The sequence below is a fragment of the Camelus dromedarius genome, chromosome 4 (genome assembly GCF_036321535.1).
Source record: "Camelus dromedarius isolate mCamDro1 chromosome 4, mCamDro1.pat, whole genome shotgun sequence".
In the NCBI taxonomy this organism is placed as follows: Eukaryota; Metazoa; Chordata; class Mammalia; order Artiodactyla; family Camelidae; genus Camelus; species Camelus dromedarius.
Window position 1 is genome coordinate 64,957,772 of NC_087439.1, and position 26,488 is coordinate 64,984,259.

Consider the following 26,488-nt stretch of genomic DNA (forward strand, 5'->3'; position numbering starts at 1 on the left):
GACCATCAGGTGTGCAATACTAACACCAACCAGAAGACCATGGTGCTTGCCCTAAGCACCTCTCAGAAAAACTGATTTCCTAAAAATTTAATCTTGGGGATGAGAAATGACTGATTTCCACTGTTTTGCCAAATAAAAGAGTATACAATAAGTATAAAAGCAATACAACTTTCTGAATTGAAGCTAAAATCATCCTTTGTATTTTTACATCACTGAACAACATTACTATGGCAAATGATCTAGATTTTAGGGAAGTAAATGTACTTGCGTCTTGGCAGAACCACTGTGACTCAACTGTATGCAAAAACCAAAAACACCTATCTCAAAATACAAGGAAGTCATTGATAAGCTAGAGAAACTTAGACAACTTTAGAAGACAATTCTGGCACAAATTACCTCTTTTCCCTTACTTCAGCATGAAGGCCTGTTTTGTAGAGTATAAATACGTATGTATCTCCTGATGGAATATATGTTTAATGGTATTTCTTATAGGATAGGGGAACAAAGGGCCATTCAGTAACGCAATAAAAATTTGTATCATTCATTTCAATTACCAAAAAAAAAAAAGATTTCAATCTAGAAATAGATTTCATAAATAAAAATTATGAGTAGAAGCACTGGGTGAGACTAGCACACAGAAAATGAATTTGTATTTTCATTGCTTTTATCTGTAGTTTTAGTTTCAATTTTAATATAGTTAGAGAATCTCGAGGTGTAGTGCCAGACCACGAGCAGAGCCACTTTCCCTGAGGGATGGCCTTGTGCTGGGAGTGCATGAAGCCAGCACTAAAGGAGCCATAAAGCATTTATAGAGAAGAGGGATATAGGGATATAAACAGACAAAATCCTACTCTTCCCTTTCCCAGTAGAAGATTACTGTTTAAAATTTACTTAGCCTCCACAACAACGAAGAAAATGTATCTTTCAAATGCCACGGAATTTTGATATTAGAGGCTGGAATCAGATTTAAAAGCTGGCGGGGGTGGGGATAATCTGGATCTTTGCTCTCCTGGAAGAACTGACAGCATGGGCAGAATATCCTTATCCTGTATCACAACACACGTTTTCTTAACTATTAATTCTCAGCTACACAAAAAGCTTGCTTTAACTTTTCTCTTGTACTTTAGAGTACTTGCCAAGTTTTCATACTTGGAAAATTTGGATGATCATGAGATGGACAGGTTATTTTTATTTTGTCTTACCCAGACTGCATGTCTTGTTCAAACTTGAGCCACATTTTTATTTGCCAGGTGATTAAAATTACCCTTGCAGAATCAAATAACATTGTAATCACTCTCTTCTTTTTAAGGTTAGAGTTGATTGTCAATTCCTTCCTTTCAAAATGTCCTAACATGTCCAAAGAAAATTTAATCCTCAAGTATAAACTTCCAGGCTTATGTGCTTGGATAACTTTCTGTGTCTATATTCTTCTGGAGAGAAAATATGGTCCCTAGTGTGTGTATTTGGGGGCGGGCACTGGGAGGGAACATTTACAATGAGTTTCTGTACTTCTAAGGGCAACAATCTCAAAGCAGAGAATTCTTCCATGGAACATTATTGTAATTTATTAATTTCCAAAAGAAAGAATCTTTTCTCCATAGCATAGTGCTTCCAACAAGCTTATATTCCTTGTCATGAATGTTTATAAGAAACCAGTTAGCACAGGTTAAAAAAAATCCTGGAAGAAATTTTCTAAAGGTCTGCAAGAATTGTGTTAATTTCCATCTATTCATCAGATTATCCGATTATCCTAGTTTTTTCCTTTCTTTTTTTAGCCCTCAGACCAACTTGCCCACTTTGCCTAAAACAAGTGCTTTTTCAAAAGCAAATTCTCAGAAAGTTTATCAAAATATGGGGTTGGCTGGAGGAGTCAAGTTTATTACTTTCCATTAGGCATGCTTCCTGATATTCTTTAAGCTTTGGTGCCAGATTTTCCTTACGACTCCTTTGGATGGATTTGAGGTCCTGAGTACTCGGGTGTGTGCTAAATGTAACTTACATGGTTCATGCCTTACTGCTTTCTTGAGGATTTTAAGAGCCTGCAGCATAAAGAAGTTTCATGCCCCAAAGAAGAAAGCCCAGAAACCAAATATAAAAAGTATATAGCCTATTTTATAAACCCACCTCTTAGTAAATGCCAAAAGTTCCTCTCCTCCAAAGAGAACTTGGTGACATGATGGAGTTCAAGAGATATGATTTGCAGTGTATGGCAAAGGTGGATGTGCTACTGGCCGGTGGAATGCCTCTGCATTACTAGAATTATTTAGAATCCAAAGTAAACACCTCACCTTCTGGTTTCTTAATGACCATAACTGAATCTGGGTGACTGACACCCAGAACTGAAACACCCCAGTTACAGGAACAACAAACCAACAACAGTTGATTTAAAACAGTCATCAAAGCCCTCACAGGAATGACTAGTTCAACTGCAGATAAAACCTACAGGTTTGGCTCTGAACTACTGTAATACAGCAAGAATTTTGGGTTTATTCCCATTGACACTGGACCCAGGGCAGACTGAATTGGCTTAGATAACTCCAGATCAGAGTCATCTGAACCCTAAGCCTGCCAGAGAAGGCCAAGTCCCTGGGAGAATTTATAAAAATCAACACAAACTCCTTCCTTCTCCCACCAACCCCAGACTGGTATTTACTCAGCAAGAGTAGAACATGGCCTAATTAGAAGAGCTGGCCAAATGAAAGTCTGATTTAATAGTTTCTACCCTCAGTAGGACATTGAAATTATCTTTCTGATCCAGCTTCTCCTGTTTCGTATGTTAATATTAAACTTTAAACAAATGCATGCCTTAAAGCCAGTGGTCACAGTGCTAAACTTGGTTCAAAGCTCTTCAAATACTACGAACAATGAAGGGAAAACATCTAGAGGACTGTTTTGTACTTCTGTCCCCAAAACCCTCAGTAATGGTACTAAAGCCTTCACTCTACGGCACTTCCACATTTACCACCAGTAAGAGACTGGTCTGTCATGGCAAGGGCTCGCAAACACAAATGAATGTCATGAATTATGAGGCCAGTGAAAAAAAAAAAGATACACCTGATGATGGAATAAGTTTCCCATTTTCAATGGCAGAAGAAAATGTGAAATCTGAACGAGATGCAAAGAAAACAAAGGACAGCCTTTCACAGGAGCGGCCTCTCAACATTTCCTCATCTTTGTGATAGAGCAATAAACATGGGTGTATGGCACTCACTCTATAATGCAAACCTGAAAGGGAATGTTTTCTCTTGAGATGGAACAAAGGCACTCTTAGAATGAACAAGAAGCATTGCCCCTAATGAGGATTAGTTGAGAGGTGTGAATCAACAGCACAAGATTAGGAATGTTTGACGTGGTTTATCTGAGTGTTAAAGGTGCAGTCCCCCTTTCTGAAGCCTTAAGCCAGAAGCCAAACCATTATATTGTTTGCAGCATAAGGCTTCTCTTAACAAGAAAGGTTTGTGTCTGATATTTCATGGCAAATTTGGGAGTCCTCTTTGAACTGGGACAGGCATTCTTTATACAAGTGTCGTTTGAACAGGCTACTACGATAGCCTGCCACAAAGCATGCATTAGAGAGGGGATGACATAAATTGTATCAACACTTATTACAGCATCACTATTTGTTTTCTTACCATCCATGCAATTAGCTAAAAGGCCTGTCTGGAATTAGTAAGGGGCTTCCCGATGATGGAGAGTTGTATTAAAAGGCTTCTGAAAGAACATTTCTTAAGGAATATCAAGGGATATTGGGGGGGAAATGATTAGATGGGATAAATTTAACATTTGGCATGTTAAACTCTTTAGATGGTCCATGGGATAAGCCCTAAAAGAACTCCAGGGATTTTTTTTTTTTAAAGTAAGCTTTTTAGGCCATTTTTGATTGAGCTCTGAAGCTGAAAATGAAGGAGGCTACACCTTTGACTTCCAGGGTCGTGTGTTCATGAGCAACAAAGGGCAAGGAATGAAAATCGTTATTGCGACGGGACGAGAGGAGACAGAGAGACAGAGAGACAGAGGAGACAGGGAACAGCTAGTTCCTCAGCACAGACACCAATAGACAGGTAGCGTTGACACTGTACCTAGAGAGGCTGCCCTCGGCGGCCAGGCCCTGGGAGTCATCGAGGACATTAGGTTCACTGCAGGAGGGGTAGGGAGATGAAGCATTTAGGGAAAGAAAATGCAAACAAATAAAAGAAAAAGAAAAAAGGCATGCGATTTTCTGCTTCCAAGAGCCAAAAAAAAAAAAAAAATCAATTTAACAGAACAAGGAAGGAAAAGGAGACAGTCAACCATTTCACCTTGTGCTGGGTCTGTCAAGACATAGGACTCAAGGCAATGGGGGAGGAGTGACTCTGGGGGGACACGACTCTCAGTGGAGTGATCTATTTATTGGTCAAGAGTTGGGACTTAAAATGAGCTCTGAATGGACACATGAGCTCTGAAACGCATCGCAGAATGAATCTGGAGAAGACGAAACTGTCATTCCTCTGGTAACTATTTGGTTGGGTGGTGATGATTTTCACCTATTTCATGGACATGACGCTTCACTGACCAGGATCCTGCTTCTTTCTGGTGTATTGTGACATTATCACACAGAAACCACTTACCATGAACTGCTACAACCCAACTCTTGGAACAGATGCCATTAAGAAAAGCAAAGAAAGAACCCAACTTCACTTGCTAATTTTGCAATGAAAATGCAAGTACACGAATGGAAGGAAGATAACCCTGGGAAATTCACCCAGAACTCGCATTTACCTCCTCACTCCATCCTCTAGTGACTGAATTGTAAATGCCAAAAGAAAAAAAGCCTATCAGGTTGGTGAGAGAATAATTAAATAGTTTATTGATATATTTGGATGCTGCTGATTTGGGGATTTGTGAACAGAAAATGTCACACTTTTTCTCTTTCCCTCAGTGCCCAGCATTGAGCAAAGTACCTACAAGGCACTCAATAAATAGTTGCTAAATTGGATGGAATTAAACTATTCAGAAAACTGGAGTGCCTGCCCCCAAAGAATTGTGGTTCACCTGTTTACTGTAAAAATAGCGTCTGTCCTCAGGAGGCTTTCCCTACACACATAGACATCATTATCTTCGCTAGCCTTCCAAAGTATGACTTAAGCCCAAAGGGGTCACCTATATTATTTTTCTGGGTTTCTAGTATATCCATAATAGAACAAATTTTCTCCCCAGAAATGAGATAACCTCTGAAAGGATATGGACAAGGGGAATTGATGGCCAAGTTGTTTTAGGTAAATAACAAAAAGATCCTCCATTTAAAATTCCTAAAATTCTCTAATTTAAATAAAACTTTCAAGTAGATGGCTAGATAGTTTTTATTCATTCTTGAGAGAAGTTTACACATTACTAGCAATTAAAAATAAATCACTAAAAAAATCACTAGTTGCCAATGTTAACTGCTTGTATGATTTTACATATTTTTTGGACATTTTATAGTTTGGCCCTGATTTTGTTCATATATTTTATTTATAAGACTTCCTTTTCAAAGATAAAAATTATCAAATGGTGGGTAAAACAATTTCTTACAATGATAGTTACCCTTATATATTATCAATTTTTGTAATAACTAAATAGTACATAAATACTGCTTTCTGTATAAGCATGTAATTTACTTATTAATCTTTTATAATCTCCCCCTTTTAAAAATATTCTCCAAAGTTTGGCTTTATTTCACAAATTTTATTTCATCCATGCAGGTCAGGAATGATTTGCTAAAGGATTTGGGTACAAGGTAATTATTTCTGCATGTAAATTAATTTTATCTGAACATTAGAATGTGCTCTGATCGTTATTATTTTCCATGTGTAAATTATAACACAATGGTTCTATAGGTAATAAAAGTAAAAAAGGCCATATTCTTTGAAATAATTCAGTTCCTGAAGTAAAAATTTTATTGACTCTGGAAAAGAAAAAATTTTTATTAAAGTATAGTTGATTTACAATGTGTTAATTCTCTTATGTCAGACCATTTTCTATACTACCATATATATGGCAAACTATATGTATATAAAGTTTTTAATCAATATTCTGAGAGGGCAGAGAACATCAAAGAAAATGTCTTAAAGGATTTAGTTATGGAATCATAGAACTATAGATTGAGAAGTTACCTTGAAGACCAACTTTAGCTAATCTTCTCATTTCACAGAGGAGAAAACTGTGGGCTCTTGTTAAATGATTGCCCAAGGTCAGACATAGTGGCATAGGTCCTTTTCTGCTTGGTTCAGTATCACTACTGACCACTAAATACTGATCACATACCAGAGGTCTAAACTTTACCAAATATATCAAGCAAGTCTTATACACTTGCGAGACACTAATTATTAGCTTAGCTGATGATGTATCTGAAATTCAAGAATATCATTTGAAAGAAGACCATGAACAAAGATCCTATATATATTTATAGAAAAATTCTGAAGAGAAATAATGCTAGGATCAGAAACTGAGATCCCTTCTACTGGCCTGGCTTAGAAAACTCTCTGCAAATTGTTGCCTGTGGAACCCTGGTTGAAAAATCGCTTGAATGGTCTACTTCAAAACATTGTTTGCTTCTTTTTAGCTTTTTAGAATAACAGGAGTGAATTCTCAGAATTTCTGCCTTTGCCCTCAAGTACAGAGTATAACATACCCGGGGCTCTTTACCTTTGGCTGGGTAACATGCCCACCTCAGCCTGAGGTGCAGACATGCTGGAGACGTGGCTGGAGAACCGTCTCCTTCCAATGGCGCTCAGGAGGTAAGCTTCCTGTTCACTTACCACACTGGGCATGCTGACAGAGTCATCTGAAAGGGCCAGAGAAGGGAGCGTTACCCAACTATGACGTGGATCAGAAAACCCAAACCAACTTTGTGCTTGGGTTCCGTCCTTGGCTTAAATACAATCTTAGGGCAGTCTCTAAAGCTAAATTATCATTTATCACTTTGTACAGATTCAAAACTAAGACCTCTGGGGTCTGAAGAAACATCTTCACTATTTGTACAAAAATGGAGAATTTGACAGCTGAGCCAGAGTTAATGAACATTGTCATTTTGAGAATATGAACAGAACTTCGAGTTAAAGTGACCAGTTACATCATTTGGGTGAGGGAAACAGCCTCAATAAATCTTCATGACTGTAACTCCATCTTGGAAAAAAAAAAAAAGACCTTTGGGGGCTTAGTTTTTAATCTGTAAACAAAGGGATGAAGGATAATTCTTCACATCTACACATCTCCCACCCTTGAACAGCCTTCATGAAATAAATGTAAACTCCTTGTCCATTACTACAAGTAGGTTATTTGTAGAAGTCAAGGGGCATCTGCAAATTAAAGATTTCAGAAAAGCTGGACTATACACTTTTAAACCTTCCAGCAGTAGTCCAATAAGGGACTTTGTTATTAAACAAGTCAAGCATGTTTGTTTGACATTCAAACACTACATTCAGTACATTTTATTAATGATTTTTAGACTGCTGAGGGAAAGATTATTTCAAGCATTTTTTGGAAAAATATTTAAAAACCTATAAATTCGTTAACAAATGCTTATTTTAACCTAAAGTTAAAGTTTGATGCATGCAGTCTTGTTTTCTTCATAGAAGCAGAAATGAATGTATCCAAATGCATATGAAAATTAACATTAGTACAATATTTATGATGAAGTGACCTCATTCTAAGTGAGCTAGTATTGTTTCTTACTGAACAGGAAACATATTCTGATTAACATTAGAGTTTTGGTGAAACGTTACCATATAAGGTCATCTGACAGCATTTATTTAAATATCTCCAAGTAGTCCTATTTCGAGTGAAATTTATTTCAAACCAAACAGGTGAAGAGAAAAAGTGCTAAACATTTTAATTTGCTATATAATGACTGGCTGGAAGTTGATTCTTGGTATAGAATGGTATTTTCTTTTTAGGTGTGTTCATAGAGAAGAGAATAACCAGATGTGCCTTAAAAAACATGAAAACACGGTCAGGTAGATTGAGCTATTCCTACTGAGAACTTTCTGGGATTCCACTAATTTTTTTCACTCTGTTCAAACTCGTATATCACTGAACACTTACTCCTTCAATGTTTGTTTGGTGATTAATTGTGTGTTGCCTTCCATTCATTCTTTTGTTAAGTGTTCTTTATCATAAATGTCCGTCATCTCCTCTGCAGGACTATATCGAAGATTTTAGAGAGCACAGAACATATCTTTCTCATACTTTCTTGTTCCTGCTAGGTCTTGATACAGGTTTGACGACTGAATAGGAAGATTGTTTAATTCAAAGATGTCAACCTTCTAGCTTTCATACCCCACCTAGTAAATGAATACACACCCACATCACAATCACACCACACCATGTGTTAGCAACCTTTCGTTCATTGGGACGGTTGTAATGTCTGAGAGCAGAGATAAGAGCAAAAACTTGCATGTGTCAGTGTGTGTGTGCATGTGTGTGTGTTGGCATTTGGTCAATGATATCTCTGTTTATTTCTTCTGCACTTTTCTTCCCTAGCTCTTTCTACTGGCTAGGTCATCTACGTATTTATAAAGTTACCTGCAAAATATATTTAGCTCTATTAAAGAGAGGTTGTTATCATTTGTCATCATTTAAAAAAATTGCTAGGAGAGATTACTTGAAGCATTAAAGGAAAATGGATATTACTTTAAGTTCTAGATTATTACGAGGACTTAATAAATATTCTAACTGCTGATCCTTGTCTCTCTCATTTTGTTTTTCTTTTGGTCAAGATTTTTCAAGATTTTCCAAATTACAATTTTAGGATTATTTCCAAGAGCAATGACCAGGGTGATTTAGAAACAAGTGTGTCTGTAAGTCAGGTGCAGAACAATATGATTATCACTTTGTTATCTACTTAGTTCTGAAGCTAAATCCGGAAATATAACTGATGTGCATTTTGACAAAGCAGTTATTTCTTTCCCTCTCCTACACATCCAACTGCAGTAGGGTGTTAAAATACTTTCATTCATCCTAGTTAATTAAAATTCTAACCTCAACTCTATTTAATTTAGTTCAGAGTGGGGCTTTTTGTTGTTATTTCATATGGAGAAGCTCTGAGTGAAGATCCAGATTTTGTTTTCATAAGGCATTGACAGCACACTTTGCTATAAATCTTATACCAGAGTGTCCTTAATTAGGTCTTTAAAAATTTTTTTAAATAAAATATTTTAAAAACACAATTGGAAAATAATTGATACAGTTAAGAAAACATTCTACGAGAGTGGTGTTTAATGGACACTTTCTTTTAAAACTATTATGCATATATATGGAAGTGTGTTCTTGACAGGATTTCCCCTCATTTCATTACACCAAATCTTAAGCATATGCATTAGAAGCTCCTGGGCTGTTACTGGGGACATTTTAAACTCAAACTGGGTTATATGCCCCTGAGACAGTCTTCTGGCTTACATTCTAGATAATACAGCTGACTAGTCTTTTCCGAGTCATGAGCATACGCATTGCTCACTTTTCTTGCCCAACTGGGTCATTAAGTGTTGACTGACCTAAGCAAGATGGTCTACCCAACTCCTACCAAATGACCAAGGATATCAAAGAATTTATAGAAAAGCAGGCATTAGAAATCATGGGATCTGTCACAATTCCATTTTAAATCCTTTTTGTAAAAATGACCGGGGGGGATCAGAACTGAAAAAGGTCACAAAAGCAGAAATCCTTCCCAAGTCCTCATTCACATGGCCAGGCTGTATCACACACGACCTCCCCAGCCCCTAACCATCCCTCCCTGCCCCCGCCAAATTCTGCAGGATGACCTACTTTCCTCATCTTCTTCATCAGTTCGACTCAGGGTGTCCTGTGAAGCCTGCTGGGACGGCTCACTGTCCTGCTCCCAGACAGTGCCGGTGCCCGTGTTGGAGCGGGACATGGTGGCCAGGCTCAGGCGGTAAGCGGAGGTGGAGGTGCCCACAGTGCTGATGGATGTCTTCCCTTGGTAGGCTAGCAGGATGGAGAGGCCAAAGGAAATCTATGGTGAGGATCTTGACAGAAAACAAGTGCAAACTTCAAACTTCTCTCTGACTTGTATTTTTTTTAAGGAAAGGTCAGCAAAACAGTGTGTCCCACATAGATGATCTTCAGAACAAAATAGCAGATAGAAGTGAAAACGTTAAAAAAAAAATTGGCCACTAATGTACTTATAATTGAATAGTTTTATTGCAAGGAGCGTATCTCTAACAATGTAAAATGCTTGGATGTTGCTCCTTCTCTGTTTTCAATTTCATTTTCCAAGGCTGGCGAAATGCAAATTAATTTTGACCTGAACTGTAGCTTCCAACTTGGTCAATTTCACTGAGAAATATACTTTACCTGACACAAGCGTAAAGAAGTAATAAATTCATTGTCTGAAATGAACCTCACAATCAGAATCAGAATACATACTTCAAACTGAGTTCTTATTCCCTTTTCTGGAAATTACAACTTATAAAATACCCCCTTGGTTCTATGTTAGATAATTTTATTATAAGGCAGAGTACTTGAATGGCACTGTATAGACTACACCAAGATTATACTTGTCAATTTCTTTGTCTTTACTTCATTGCAAACAACAGTAAAAGTTTTAGACAAAAAAAAAAAAAAAAAGCCATCAGATAATAATATTCTACTTATGGGTAATGACTGCCCTCTAATGGCAGATAATGATTTATTTTTTTTCCTCAGTAGCCTGCAGTTAGTGTTAATTATAAAAGTAAACAATGCACTCCCAAAGAAAATTTTTTGAACAGTGTAAAGAAAGTACCTCCTAGCTTGCCAGTTTTGATTCAACCCTCTCTCCCTCCAATTTGTGTGAAGTCAAGGACTTTATAATCAGTCATACAGACCTGGTTTTAAGTCCTATCACTGGTGCCAGTCTATGTGTGTAAGTTATTAATCCTCTATTGAGCCTCAATTTCCTCATTCTATAAGCAGACATTCAGTTATGCATCTTGCAGGTATTAGTGTGGGTTAAATTAAATAACATCTATGAAATAATCTATCCTGTAATAGATGTTCACTGAATGTGAGTCCCCTTTTCAAAAAGGAAATGAAGTAAGAATTTAAGTATTTTTTTACAGTTAAATATTTGAGAAAAAGCTTAACCACTGACATGAAGATTAAAAAATGTTTAGAAAAGGAGTAAATTAAACTCTTATGATACTCCTTTGATGTGTTTTGTTGTTGACAGCGATGAAATCTACCAGTTGTACTGAAGTGGCTAACTCACAGTTGGTTCCAAAGAGAGCAGTGACCTGGACAGAAACATTCTTGGTAGGTTGTAAGTTCTATTAGTCAAACAGATTCAAAATACCCCACGCATACTCACCTGACCCACTGTGAACTGCCTCTTTTAGAATTTTGAGTTCATTGTTGAACTCAGCAATGAGGGAGCTCTTACACAGAGGGCGTGGGATGAAACGCCGCTCCAGCTGGTCAGCAATATGTTGTCGGGCAGAAAGCTCTTCATGATTTTCTGCTGGTTGGGCCAGAAGCTGAAAGGAAAGCATAGATTCTCAGGTCCTCAGTTTTCCTGTCTGTAAAATGGGCTGATTATTGCATCTATTTCATAGTTGGTTGTGAGGATTTGATAAGGTAGTGCTTATGAAGTTCTTAGAACAGTGCTTAGAAAGTGCTTACCCAATACACTGTTTTGAATCACTGCCCCAGGAAATCAGGGCATGGAAAGAATGAAAGTAGATGAATACTTAGAGTCCCAGGGAAAAACATGCTTTAACTATCCCATTTTTTTCAAGTTTATTTAAAATCCGATCTCAGTCATACCACTAAAGAAAGGAGACCATTCTTCAGATCATTCCATTGGGTCAATCTCTTTTTCTGGGTTGGGGGAAAAATGGGAAGAGGGCAAAGTTTCATAGACTTTAGTTAAGCTCTTACTGTGAGGGTTTTTTTTGTCTTTTTGTTTGTTTTTTAAATGGAGGTACTGGTGATTGAACCCAGGATCTTGTGCATGCTAAGCATGTGCTCTACCACTGAGCTATACCTACCTCCCTAAGTGAAAGTTCTTCTAACATGAAGTTTTATCCCCTGGGACACTTGTTTGGGCTGTCTTTTTCATCAAGCATGGTATTAGCTGGTCCTACTGACTAGCTGTAACACGTTCCCCCCAGCAACGCTGCTGTAATCCTGCCTTAATCTGGACAGCAGCACGTTCCCGGGGTGTGTCACTCCCCGGAGGAGAAGCACACACCACACCTTGCACTGGATAAAAGGGCGCAGGAGCACGAAGATGGGGATTCGGGTCCGCACGATGAAGTCGAGGAAGTCCCACAGGGCCAGGCCTCCCACCTTCCGCAGGGCCATCTCCTTCACCTGGAGGCTCAGCCAGTACCACTGGCTTCCAAGCTGCCTCTCAAAGCAGACGAGAATCACCTTGAGGGCTTCATACCAGGAAAAGAGACAGATGAGCCGCCCGACTGGTGCTTGGGAGGAACCCCGCCCACATCCTGCCGCCCGCATCCACAGCCCTTTAACGCATCAATTTTCGACATTTCTGAACTCTCTCCATGTTTCCATAAACTTTCATGCACTCTTCAGTGAGACTGTTCTGACATCAAGACAGACATTTGTGTGGTAACATGTTTTGATTCTGATTAAGACAGCACATAGATCTTTCTTAAGTGCCTTTAAATAGTATTTTGGAAAATACAGACCCAAGCAGTTCGCAGAATTGAAAGGGGAAGGTGTTATAAACACGATGTGTGGCTAAAGTTTTGCTTTCTAAAAATTCTGTCATAGTGGCTTTATGGTTATACTAACATACCACTCATATCCTAAGCGAAAACATGGGCATTTTAAAATATTTTTCTTTTTACTTTTAAACTTAGACACAATATATTCTTGTTATCGAAATATATATAAAATCAAACCATGCAGAAATGCATAAAGTTTAAAAAAAAGTCCTTCACCTTCCCACACCCTTTCTGACTCCAACCTAAACTGCTCCCCAAGTAAGCGGTAAATGTGTGTGTGTGCATCCTTCCAGAAAAGACTCCATCGTCCCTGCCTCCCCCGCCTCCATGTTGCACATCATGTCTATTACCAAACCTGCTGGATTTCTTTTACAACATCTCTTTCCTCCCAGATTCAGCAGCCACGTCACAATCTACATTTATGTGTTTATTTTCAGGAAGCAAAATTTCCCAACAGTGTGTCAGGAACAAACCAGAATATTGTAAAGATGTGGAAGATTGTGGTGGGGGCTTCCTCTGCCCCCAACCCCACCAGCTGTGCCCACAGGGTCTCCCATGGGGCAGTCAGGGGAACCTGGAGCTTCTTCATCCTGCCTGAAGGCCCATCTCAGCATCTAGAAGACACACAGAAATCCAGCTCCCTAAAGCCCTGAGGAATCACATACACGTTTACCATTAATTTAAGGCATCTCTAGGGAAAACCATGCCATATCACACAGACAGAGATGTTGTAAGATTCTTCCTTCCCCATCTTCCTCCTCAAAATCTCACTTTCTCAGCAGTCGCTAGTCTCAATTCCTCTCCCTCAATGAAACAAACAAACAGATGAACAAAAAGCAACATTCCTCTATCCCTACCCTGACCCTGGTGACGTTTCTACTGTTATGTGCCTGTTTGCCTTCTTTGGGTGTCTGCCTTTCTGCTTTCCACCTTCCTCTCCATCATAAGTAGGATAGCAAAGGGCTCATGAGCAGGGCTTCTGGTGCTGGATGGTTAAGATCTGAAATTCGGCTCTGCCACTTACTAACTGTGTGACCTTAGGCAAGTTACTCAACCTTTCTGGGCCTTGGCCTTGTCCCTTCTAAAATGAGAACATTTACTTCGTAGAGTTGTGAGGATTCCAAGTGATGATAGTGTAAAGTCTAGAAAACACTGCTTTCTGCACACTAAATGCTCAAAATGAATGTAGAAATAAATTTAAAATAGCCTGGCCAAGTAACCAAAGGATCCGCCTTCATTAGAAAGGCAGAGCATGTAGAGAACTGAAGATAGTTACTCCCTAGTGTTTCCTCCAATCCCTGTCTTACATGCTAAGACCTCTTTCTCTGTCATCCTTTCTGTAGTCTCAAACCTCATGCAGGGCTCTGTGCTAGAGTCTAGATTTTATTTGAACCCTACATTCTCATGACTCTGGCAACCAAACCCCACGTGGGTAGGTCCTGTGCACAAGTGGCCTTGTTTCTTTTTTTCCATTTTTCATTCTCCTTGCCAATCACATCATTTTCAGATGCATCCCTTATAATGCAGTCCAAACACCCCACTACACTCCAAACCCCAAGGACCTGTTTTTTTACCATTGTGTATACTCCCCATACCAAGGTCTGCTTTGGTGAATTGAACAATGTCCTACAAGATTTTTTCAACTTCCTCCTTTTGAGATTTTCTGTTATAGTGCTCCTGAGTCTCAGTGCTGTGGCGGGGGTGGTCTTTTCTCCCTGGCTGAGTTCTTTCTGGCCAAGGAGCAACTTCAACCATTACATAGGTCAGAACCCAGCTACAGCAGGGATAGGGTAACAGGAAAGGAGAGGTGGAGGGTGATGCTTCATCCTTGCTCAAGTGGCTTCTTTAAATACTCTCTGAGTTGAGGTCTTAAAAAATAATTTTTGAGTCTAGGTGGAACATAACTAAATAAATACATATGCATATACATATACACACACATATATAAAGGTGTATATATACATATATGTGTGTGTATATACATACATTTATACATGTATGAAGAGAGAGAGAAAAAGAGAGAGAGAGAGAGAGAAAGGAAGAAGTACCCACCCAAGTATGCTGCTTGGCTGGTGGACTCTGCCAGCCCTTCCCTGCGCAAGTCTTTCCCTGCATCCCCGGGGGTGGAGCAGTGGGCGGGGGAGCTCTCCAACATGAAGTTCTTGCTCCTGGACGTGCTGATGATCCGTGGAGGCAAGAGCACATTAATGACCGTCTGTAGCAGCAGCTGCACCTCAGGCTGCTCCAGCCACGGGCTATCTGAGGGGCAGAGTTTGGAAGAGGGAAGTGGAAAGAAAAACAAGTCACAAGGTAGACTTTCCACATTAGACACAGAAGAATTCAGCTCTCTTTCCAATTCCAAACTAGAACACCCTAGAAATTCGAGTGTCTTCCCCACCACGTAGAGCTCCTCCTATGAGTGGAAGCCGTGCTTCTGGTCCTGGGTGTCTCCTCCGTGGTCAACACCCAAGGGTCCCTGTTCTCAGCCAAATCTCTGCTTTACCACTTCAATCTCCTTTCTTTTTGTCTGCTCAAATACTCATAATGCACTCTCTTTACATTTGAGATAAACTTTTTCTAAAAGAAAAATCCCCCAAGAAGGAAGAGGAATGAAAACACACTGGAATTTAATAACAGTGGAAGGATTTCTGCTAAACCTAGTGTCAGTAGGTTATAAAGTTCATTCACCTGTCAATGCACATCATACTGTACTTCAGTTAATACCATTTTCTTAATCAAAAAAATGATCTCCTGGTTTTTAATGTACTGAAATGATTTTAAATAGGATGTATCTTCTAAGAAGCAGAGCAGAGGAAAGCTTTGCCCCAGGGTAGCTAAACTGAAAAGAAAGAAAAACTCTATTTTCTAAGATAACCCTGTTTACATCATTCAGATCGATTTCAGTGATGACCTTCATGGGAAAAGGAGAAATAATAGCTTGACATTTAAGAAAACACAACAACAATGATAAGTTTCCTTTAGTTAAATTAATCAGACCTTTGCTTCCAGATCCTACTGTGAGCACAAATGGGATGAGCAGATTTAAAAGCATCCCTTCCCTTCGCTCTTGATTGGTGAATGGGGAGATCACATGGCTTAAGGGGAAATCTTCTTTTAAAGCCTGTGCAGCAATAATAGAAAAAAAGATTAATTGACCCCCCTCACCCATTCAGCCTGTTTGTTTTTACACAGCATGGCGGGACTCCCTGCTGGCTGCACCTGCAAACTGGGAGTTCAGTTGTCATCTCTGCAGCATACAAGATTCACCCCAAACTGATACTTTACCATTTGCTTGACATAATTGAGTGCTATATACCTAAAAAAAACAGTAACATCTTGAATATAAAATAAAAATTTATTATACTTATAGTCTGGTATTAAAATAGCCACATTTCCCCATTTTCAGTTTCTCCATATGTCCACTAATAAATATTTTAGCAACCAAAAAAAAAGGAAGAACTTGCCACCTGCTCCATTTGAAAATTATTTAAAAGTCCTCGGACCCCTGAATAAGGCCTTCTCCAAGCCAGAAAGCAACAGACAATAAAGAAAGAGATAAATGATCTCTGTACACGTGTTACTAAAATGTTATCACTTTAGGGATGTCATTGTTTCTTTTTTGTGTGGTACCCACAGTACTTGCTTAATCTCTTTTCCATCATCTTACCCGTTCTCTGGATGATGGACCATCGAGCTTGGTTGTCAGAGAATAGATGGGTCAGTTATATACCTCCCATTGGTCACAGAGCTTCCTGGTGATTTACAACTCTTAACATTAGTGACACACAGAAATAAGCAGGGAAATTGGCATTCTGCACATTTTTGCCCTGGGAATGATTATTTTAATTTTAAGACATAAAAGAAGGGGGAGAGTAATAATTTTAAAAGCACCTGCAATATTCAACCCACAATCATTAAAGAAAATTAAGATATTCAAAGTCTAGTGATACCATTTGAAAGAATTTTTTATGGCAATTCTTTCTGCAAATAATTTAAAGCCAGACTTTGAATATTACTGCCTCTTTTAATTAACAATTGTGGGCTGATTATCTGTGAACCATTATTTCCCTAACAAATTTGCATACATTTTAAATGACTGAAGTGGTTGCTGAGGTCGTGGCAGGACTAAATGACTCTGCTATTTTTGAGATCTCAAGAAGAATTACAGAAGCACAACTTTAGGACCAAGCTCAGTGCTGAAGCTCCAAACCGGTAAAAGTTTGGAGATGTTTACACTTTTGTTTCACAGATTTTGCCCAGCCATTGCAGGAAAAAAGAAAAGAGGACACCATGATCTGGTGCCTCAACCAGCAACTTAAAAGAGCGTGACAAACAGGTAAGGCAGTCACACCTGTATCTGCAACGCTACAAGCCGGACAACAGCTGTGCTGAAGGGCAGAGGTGGTGAGAGATAAGGGCTGAGATGAAGAAGGGGTAATCCATCAGCAACACTGGAGGGTCCTACCACTCCCATCACCTGAAATACAAACAGAGCACATGACCAGCCTTGACTATTGCAATTTCATGCAACTGTAGTAAGGGAGTCTCATTCAGTAATAATAATAATAATAATAATAATAATAATAATAATAATAATAATAATAATAATTTGAAGGTTGGGCATGTTACTTTTAATCTATCCGTGCTGCCTCCTCTTGAAGGCGTGTAATGTCTGGAGTCAGATCAAATGTTTACACTGGATTCAGGCAAGGTTTTGTATAATGTTGTTTATAACTAACTATGTAAATAATGAGAGATGAACCAAAAATTGCTCTAATCAGGAGACTGGATATACTTACTTGTGGACTCAAAGGAATGCAGTCAACATTCTTTGATGGAGCAAATACTGAGGACAATGATGATGGCAAGAGCTCTATTTGCACTAGGCATTCCAACTACAGGTTAATTGCCCAACTAGTTAAGCAGCAGATTCTAGTCAATGAAATGCTCTACCATGGTTTCCACATTGTACAAAACCTTGCGGAGACCAGACTCTAGAGATTACATAAATGATTAAAAATTTTTTTTCTTTCTTCCCATAAATCCTAGACTGGCCAACTCAGTGCCTTTTTGCACTAAAAAAGAAAAAAAATTCTCTTTGTATTTTAAACTCCCCCACCCGAGACTACCTCAACATCTAGCCAATTGTGCAGTCTCCACCACCCCACTCTCCAACTGGCAGCCCTCAACTCTCAGCGCAACTTGAAGAGGTCGACTGTCAAAGTAGTGTGTGGGAAGCAGCGCACCAAAATCCCATCTGTGCAGGGATGGGCCCCTGGATCTCCCCACGCACCACCTTGAAATGTGCCTCACTATTTTCAGTGTCACCTGAGCCGTCTGTTTTCATGGGTAGGTAGGTATGTAGGTTGACCTGTAAATCTTCAATTCAGAGAAGTCAATAGCAGAGTTACATTTTGCAAAGTTTCAGAAGATTGCCACTTGGCTACTCACCAGATTGACACAGACATTGATCAGTGACCTAAGGTGAGGCAGGAAGGATATGATTGGCTGCCTCTGAAGTGTCAAACAAACCCCTTCAATCAAATTGCTGGCAGGCTCCCACTCAACCTGTCGCCTGGAATACAATATAGGAGCCATTAGCGGCATGGCTCCCTTCCGGAGAGTGTCTGAAAAGAGTGAATGAGACGGTGATTCTGACGCCATCTAAGACAGGATGGATGTCTGAGACAACAAAGTGCTTCACAGAGGATGAAGTTTACCATGTTTTTCCAAAAGTACAGAGCACAGTGGGGAGGGAAGAGGATACTGAAAACGTAGCATAGGCACTCCTGCCCCACTCGACTAATGAGACAAAATCTATTGAAGAAAAAACAGAGACGATGAATGGGTGGCATTTCATGTTTCCTGGGTTTAGCTCTGAGAGGGAGCATGAGGCTACGATTGTAGGGACGCCATCGTCGGGGTCACCACCCCCAACAGAACTAATCTGACTACAGGCTGTGTTTCTGAAATCTTCCAATCAGACTACAGTTGATCCCATCAGCGTTTACACCAGATTACAACTAATTAGATTTATATGGCTTAACTCCTGCCAAAAAGATGGCATTAGAGGAAAATAGTCTATCTATTTATTTTTGAAAATAGTCTATTTAAAAAGTGTTCTTTCTTGTCTTCCTAAACAGTGATATTTGGGGGCTGCTTTCTATGGTAGTATAAATGGTGGTATACCTAACCAACTAGATGAACATAGGATTTTCTGTAATAAAAGACAGTTTAGTATGTATTTGTCTCAGTAGTGAAAGGGTCATTTCTGTGGCCCCCTAAATAAACAGGTTGGGCTTTACTGAGATCAACACTATTTCCAAATATTATCCTGGAAATAATTTCTAAGCTTATATTGCCTACCTAATTGAAATTTCTATAGTGACAAAGTGGAAATGCTCATAAATGAGGACACAGTGACATCCCTGATGCCCAAGGAACTCACAGGACAGGTTCAGTCCACATTTCTCTTGTGGAATTGAGATCACCTGAAGAAATTAAATCCACGGCTACTCTAAATTCACAGCCTGCATCCCAAGAAAACTGCCTACCACTGACCAAGTCGATGCATTAATCCAGAAGTCTACTTTTAGGAAGCATGCTGTTCTTTAAAAATGGGCTTAGTTATATGACAAATGAGTCAGCCTGTGAAGATGCTTAACATCTTTAGATACGGAGTTATTCTGACACATCCCTGTAAGATTTATAAGCTCATGGCCGTTTGCCAATAGGCACGAGTGTTCCATTGGGACCACTAAAGAAAACAGGAGTCCTTTAAGGACAGACATTTCCATGCCCATGAAATAAATAACCTTGAAATAGTGTATAGGCATTCGTCCTCACAATATAAAAGAATATAGCATCAAACCATCAATTATTAGAATGAAATCTTTGAATTTCTTTTTTTTCCCCTGACGACTACATAAATAAAGACAGGCACAGGATGAAACTTGCAAAAGTTCTAACAAATCGAACAGTAAGCTCTACAAATTCTTGGGCAAGAGCTGCACTGACTTTAGGTTTTGTTTAAAAGGACAGGAAGTGCCCTCCCTAACCCAAAATTGAAATTTCCAAGTATGTGCGTTTATTAGCATTTATCAATTAAACTATCTGCTCATGGTGCCTATAGGTTTCCAAACTGGGCTCAGATCTCCAGGTAGACTGGTTCAGAGGCATCTGCTCATAGAAAGGTTACTAATGGGTATTTCAGGCCACTGAGTGGAGATCAAGTGGTAATAACATTCATTTAGTACCACTTGAATTAAGTAAAAAGGTGAAAATGAGTCATCTGTTATCAACCCTGAGATCTCTTTAGCTGCTGCTTGGCTGATTATTGTAAAGCCTGGCATTTCTCTAAACTGGTACCTAAAATACTATGTTAAATACCTGTTTTCTGAACATGAAATTAATTTTTCTTCTCTCCTTATTTGTGTAATGTAGAAGGTATGTCCTGGAATTGAAGGGTTCACACTGAATTTCTGATGTGTGTCAGATAAGAAATATGATAGCTAAGAAATGAACAGATTTTTCAAGATACATATTTTTAAAGAATATGTTATTTCCTCAAAATATAGACGCTGCTGCTTATGCATTTGTACACCTATCTATGCATACGTAACAGAACACTCGCAAGTCATTCATTCAACTCCAGATTGATCCACCACCTTAAAAAATGACCAACTTTAAGTCTGAGGCTTGTAATATCAACAGCTGACTAGGAGGCCTCCTCACCTCAAAGTAGGCATCTTATGAATTTTGTTGAACATTCTATCCAATCTCTTTAGAATGAGGATGAGGGCCGGCCTCACTGCCTCGGCCGTCCAGTCAGTAATGGGCAGCATCTCCATGATGTAGCGCCGCAGCCCCCGGCTCTCCATGGTCTGGGTGTCGTATGGTGCCAGCTTCAGAAGGGAGTGGGCTATTTCCGCCAACCTAAAACATTTTGTTTGGTTTTTAAAGAATAAGCTTAGAATGCCACCATGGGAATTGTCCCACACAGCATCATGCTAATCACTCTCCTTCCAACACACCAACTCCCTGAACTACAAACATTCTGACACATTATCTCATAATTTTAAAATAAATGTTTAAAAAAAAAAGCAAATTAGGACAAAATAAGTCCCACAGATTCCAATTGACTGATATCTCTCTTAAGTCTTTTCAATTGGTAGTTTCCCCCCTCCCCCTCTTCTGTTTTTGGTTTTTTTCTTTTTTGACATCTAGTAATTTATTTGTTGGAGAAATTTAGCTGTTTGCTGTGTAGCATTTCCTACATTCTGGATTTTGCTGATTGGATCTCCATGGTGTCTTTTATTTATTTATCCCATTGCCCCTATATCTAATTCAGCTGGTAGTCATGTTCAGGGGTTCGATCAGATTAGATCTGATTTTCTGGCACGTGCACTTCATAGGTGATACGTACTTTCATCAGCAGGCACGTGATTCCTAGTTGTCACTCTTTTTAGGATGTCAGCCACCACTAGTGATCACTGTGGCAGATTCATTAACTCACTGGGAAGTAGTACAGTGGAAATAGTGTATCATTCCTTTTTTCATGTATTAACTATTAACTATAGCATTTCAATAAGGAGAAATTTTCTTTTGATTATTCCAAAAGAGACAGGATAAATGCTTGAAAAGATCTTCAGTTTAAGAGCTGCCTGGGTGATTCTGACAGGCACTCTGGTTTAGGAATCAGAGCCAAGCCCCCTACTCTCTAATACTTAGATTGCTCCACAATTGCTCCATCTGACCAGCACCACGGATGGAGAATTCACCACTGCACAAGGTGGCTCATTCCATCTATGGGGGTCCACACTGTGAAAAGCTCTCCTTGTATTAGGTCCCCCAATTCCCTGAGTTTTTTCCTACAAGGCTTCATCTGGAAGCCTGAATTCAATCCGTCTTCTCCCTGGCAACCCTTCATTATCAAGTAACACTTGTTGTCTCCTCATCCCCCCTTATCCTCCCTCCAGACCCAACGTTCACATTGTCCTTCTGGAAATTGTGTGTGTGTGTGTGTGTGTGTGTGTTTCACAGTCTTTTGTTTATCTCTTTCTCACAAATGTGCCCTGCAGAAAATAATTCTTCACTTCTCAGGCTGCTTGACAGATAAATCTACACACACGTATTTCTTTTCGCTTATTAGTTTGTAGGTAACCTTAAGAAATGCTGGAGAAATGACTGATCCATTTTAAGCTTGAAAACAATACTTAAGAGTCATTTTATGGATTACTAACTGAATTTCTCTCATCCCTGGTCATGTTACAAAATGAATTTGCTTTGGGCATAAAACAAAAAGTTCCTTTAATACAGTCTTTGCTGTACTAGCACATGAATAATCGTGAGAACACAGGGATTTTTCCCACTGAGAAGGAGAGGGAGAAAGAAAATAAATTTGCAGATCTTGCTGCCCTGCTATACTGCTGCTTTGGCAGCTCTGGGTGGGGCAAATGTGCCAATAAATTCCCTTAGGGTAGAAACTATCTAATCAAGAATATCTTCCTTGAGAGCCTTGCAGTCAACCATATATTCTGCAAATGCAGGGGTACAGATTTCTTCAACACTCCTTCTTGGTTCTTTGACTCAAATCAAGTACTTCTTGCAAATATCTCTTCTATCTTTTATATCATCCCATTTCTTTTTTTTTTTAAATCAGTCCTCTCTCCTTGATTAATATTGTCCATTCCTATGGCTTTAAATACCACCCATATGCCCACAGTTCTAAAATTTATATATTTAGCTCTGACTTCTACATATATCCAATGTGTACTTAATTTATAAAAGAAAACCTTAATTATACCCTTTGCTTGGCATAGGATAAAAGCATTTGGAACTGTCCGCACTCAGCAAACTGTTTGGAAAGAGAACATGGCAGGTCTATTTTTATTGAAAGCTTATTGTAAGAAATTGCATGAATAGAGGGCATTTAGTCTTAATATCCCTGGCAGTAAAAATTTTGCCTACCTCCCTATAGCTCCAGGCCATGAAATAACTGTTCTATAGAAAGACATTATCCTGGCTCTGTAGAGGCTCCTCTTGCTGAATTGCATTATGACATCTGGAACTCTCAGCAGTGACAGGCATCAGCCATGTGACACTGGCCCTTGATCTCTATGGGGACGTTGTTGAGGGTGCTGTTTGTCACACTCCTCTTTTCTTTTAACCAATGCCAACTAGGAGATATTTCTTTTTCTTCATATTTAAAAACGGTAATGGTTTACCAAAAAACTAGTTGTTTTTATCTTCTCAATACTATGATTTTGTTATTGGTCCTTTCCCCCTCATTGCTTTGATAACTCAAAAGCTCAAAGTAAAATTTATAGTTCATGAATAGCATCCATAATGATTAAATCATATAGATTTCCTGTCCTCTCACCACAAACAAAATTATTTTCCTGCTAAGTTTTTTCACATTGTTCTGACTCTCTAATTTGTAAATTGCATTCCTTTGTATCATACAATTTTCTAAGTTGCCTCAAGTAACTTGGTGAAATAATAAATACATATATACACACATGTGATATATAGTACTTGCAACACGGCATTATATTCTTCAAAAATTTTTTTTTACTGAGTGAGCTGATTTTCAATGTTAGTTTCAGGTGTACAGCAAAGTGATTCAGTTATACATACACATACATATATATTTTCAGATTCTTTTCCATTCTATGTTATTAGAAGAAATTGAATATAGTTCCCTGTACTATACATTAGGTCCTCGTTGTTTATCTATTTTATGTATAGTAATGTGTGCCTGTTAATCCCCAACCCCTAATGTATCCTTCCTGGCCCTTTGTTTTTTACCACAGTTTGTTTTCTATGTCTGTAAGTTATAGTTATATTCTCATGCATGCTTCTTGTATTGGGCTGTGATCATGTTGAGGACCAGAGTTTTATTTTACATCCCCAGTGTCTATCATAGTATTTGGGTATTTCTCATTAGCATTAGTATATATTGAGCCCTAGACCAGTGCCAGGCACAGAGCTCAATCATTTAAACTACTAGAGCTCATTTAACCTTTAATAGGGTTTGACCTCTAGAGGGACCTCCAGGCCCCTCTGACATGCTCTCCCCTCCCTCCAAATGCCTTAAGGATGGTAGATACAGATGGACAAGTTGTAGGACAGTTACTAACCCATGATCATGATCTCTCTCTCTCTCTCTGACTCTCCTTCTCTCTCTCTCCCATCTTTTAGAAATCTCTCCCCCTTTCTCCTACAAAATGTCTGTTGGTAGTAGTGATTCTCTGACTCTGGGCGACTTAGGTCAGCTAGCCATGATCATCAGTAGGAAAGGAGAGGAGATGGCCTGAACAGAGCGCTGAGTTACTATGGCAACAGGAGCGTAATACTCCAAACTTTCCTCCCCTTCCCCAGTGTAGGAACTGAGATTCTCAGGGTAAAATAAGCTCTCCCCCATCACAGCACAGCAGGGAGTGTGAACACATGCGAAGCCCTGGAGCTCTGGCTGTGTGCCAACAACTCAGAGGATGTGAAATCAGTCTGGAAGAGAAAAAGCCTGTGTTTTCCACACATTCTCCCTCACTTAGTATTTTCTAAATTTTTCAAGAGATAATTTTAAGGGAAAAAAAAAGGGAGTTAATAATTAGGAAATTGATGTCTTTAAATTGCAATGTAATTTCTGAAAGGCTAGAACCTAAGCCTACCTTTAGCTTTACAGTTACACTAAACTCTCCAAGTGAACATTTTGATGCCCATGGAATTTTCCTTTCAAGGAATTTTTATGACCTTTTACAGACGGTTACAAAGCTAAATAGAAGATCCTCTGGAATCATGTTCCTTTTAGGAATCTGAAAATACAGACACAGACTTTATAGTTGGAATAACAAGTGAAATAACGTCTCCATAGGAAGAAGGAAATATGAGTGCACAGAGATGTAATTCTGGGGCCTCTCCCTGACACACCAGGAGTGAAAAATTTTAAATTCATGACTGGCCTCATCTAGGGCAGAATTTTTACCAGGACACTGTTTTGAGACGTTGGAAGGCTGTTACATCCAGTGCATGTAAAAGGGATCTCAGACTCAAGCAAAATGTGGCTCCGAGTTAAAACTGTTCCTTCCCTGCCGACTTAATTAGTGCGTCCTTGGGTCATGTAGAGGCAGGGGAAGCCCTCAAGCAGAAAGTAGCAGTGCATTTTTAGTGTAAAATAAGAGAAAGGAGACATTGGATTCTTTTGAAAAATTAGAATCTGGGCAGAAAATAGAACTTGGAAGAAGGCTACTTCCCGAAGAATTAGGTGATGGAATTTCCCTTTCACTCTCTTTTATTGAGGAGCAAATACATTGCCTGGGCTTTTCCGTCTTTAAGAACATTGCCCCCTGTCCATGCTGAGATCCTTTTTCACAGACTTAACATACTTTCCCAGAGGGCCCTGCATCCAAGCCACAGGAAACCAGTCCATTTCAACCAACTCCATGTTCTTATTCTGCCCCATCTCTACTCCACTGCCTCCCACCACACCCCAACCTCCTTCAGACATCCAGCCCAAGCTGTGTCCACACTTAGAGGCAGAGAAAATGAGGCCAGTACCTCATGTGGGACTTCACATCCAGCAACTCCAGGGCAGTGACCCGTGGCTCCCCGGCCAAGTTTTGCAAGATCTTCAGCCTGGGCCCGCAGTGCTTGTAGAACTCCGTGCAGATGTTCAGCAGCGACTCCCGGGGTCTTCGGAACTCCTCCCGAGCAATCCTTTCATCCAGTTCCTCTCTGGGAAGGCCCTGCCCTTCCTCCAGTAAGTGCAGGTTTTCTCTGGGGATTTACAGAAGGTTAACTGGGGGTCTGGAAAGGTGCATGGGGGGGCAACTGTGAGAGGGAAGTACCACATGGCAGAGAAATATGATTCCTTATATTATATATAAGTCAGCAAATCAGCACTGGGTGGGGCCTAGGAGAACCTCATTGGAAAGCTAAAGAAAGTGCATCACCCTAGAAGAGATGGTCACCCCAAATGGTAGTGGCTTTACATTAGCTATTTCTTGAGGATGTACCCAGAAGTAGAACGACATGTGGGGATGAAATGCAATCTAATGGAACCATAACCCAGCTCACAAGGCAAATCGTCACAAGATAGCAGAATTAGTATGAAATTAGGGCTGTCTTTCAGTACCTGATAAAGTGCAGTTTGGCGCCCTGTTCCTGGTACCTGGGAGTCAGAAAAAAGTCTGCGTGACTATCAGAGCGAGAACAGGGGCCTTGTGGTGGGGCCTCTTAAAGATTTTTCCTAGCAAAAGCCTTTGAAGCTACACATTTTGATAAGCTTACCAATCCACACATGCTAATCCTGAAATACAAAATCTTACTCTTTCATTTGGCAACCACATATGCTGAAATTATAGCTGCCATGAACGCTGTTCCATTGCCACTTAATTTGTAGAAAGACAGGCATTGTAAAAACATCCACAAACCCATGGGATGTGGTCAAATGAGGGAAATTTTTGAAAACTTCAAAGGCAAAGTGAATCTAAGTTATAGTTTTTACATCATGTCCTACATTTTGGGTGATCAGAGGAAGAACTATGGCTGACTTCCTTTTAGTTCTAGAGACTGGCTGCTTTATGATTGATTTGATAACAGGACTTTAGAAGCCCTCTTTCTCTCTGCACCTTTCATCTCGTAGTTGAACCTGGCCCCATGTGCTTAGAGAAGCCCGTAAATATCACTTACATTCATTATTTAAGACCCACATAGTCATTTTTCCTTAACGTGAGAAATTGAGGCCTGAGTTAACACTATCGTACCAGATAATTTATAGT

General features: G+C 39.4%; 1 protein-coding gene across 13 annotated transcripts in view; it reads right to left on the reverse strand.

The window, feature by feature from the left end:
- UNC80 (unc-80 homolog, NALCN channel complex subunit) overlaps positions 1–26,488 on the reverse strand; it is a 190,501-nt gene that overhangs the window by 9,164 nt on the left and 154,849 nt on the right. For 9 of the 13 annotated variants that reach the window (XM_064485009.1, XM_064485007.1, XM_064485006.1 and 6 more), the window contains 12 exons: positions 25,843–25,878; positions 25,266–25,484; positions 20,442–20,642; positions 18,159–18,282; positions 17,059–17,184; positions 15,705–15,828; positions 14,760–14,966; positions 12,211–12,395; positions 11,324–11,489; positions 9,781–9,960; positions 6,664–6,802; positions 4,080–4,136 (listed from right to left, as the gene is read on the reverse strand). In XM_064485009.1, coding sequence (XP_064341079.1) covers positions 4,080–4,136; positions 6,664–6,802; positions 9,781–9,960; positions 11,324–11,489; positions 12,211–12,395; positions 14,760–14,966; positions 15,705–15,828; positions 17,059–17,184; positions 18,159–18,282; positions 20,442–20,642; positions 25,266–25,484; positions 25,843–25,878 — 1,764 coding nt within the window. The remainder of the gene's footprint in view (positions 1–4,079; positions 4,137–6,663; positions 6,803–9,780; positions 9,961–11,323; positions 11,490–12,210; positions 12,396–14,759; positions 14,967–15,704; positions 15,829–17,058; positions 17,185–18,158; positions 18,283–20,441; positions 20,643–25,265; positions 25,485–25,842; positions 25,879–26,488) is intronic. The other 4 variants (XM_064485014.1, XM_031451864.2, XM_064485012.1 and 1 more) reach the window with 3 other exon arrangements.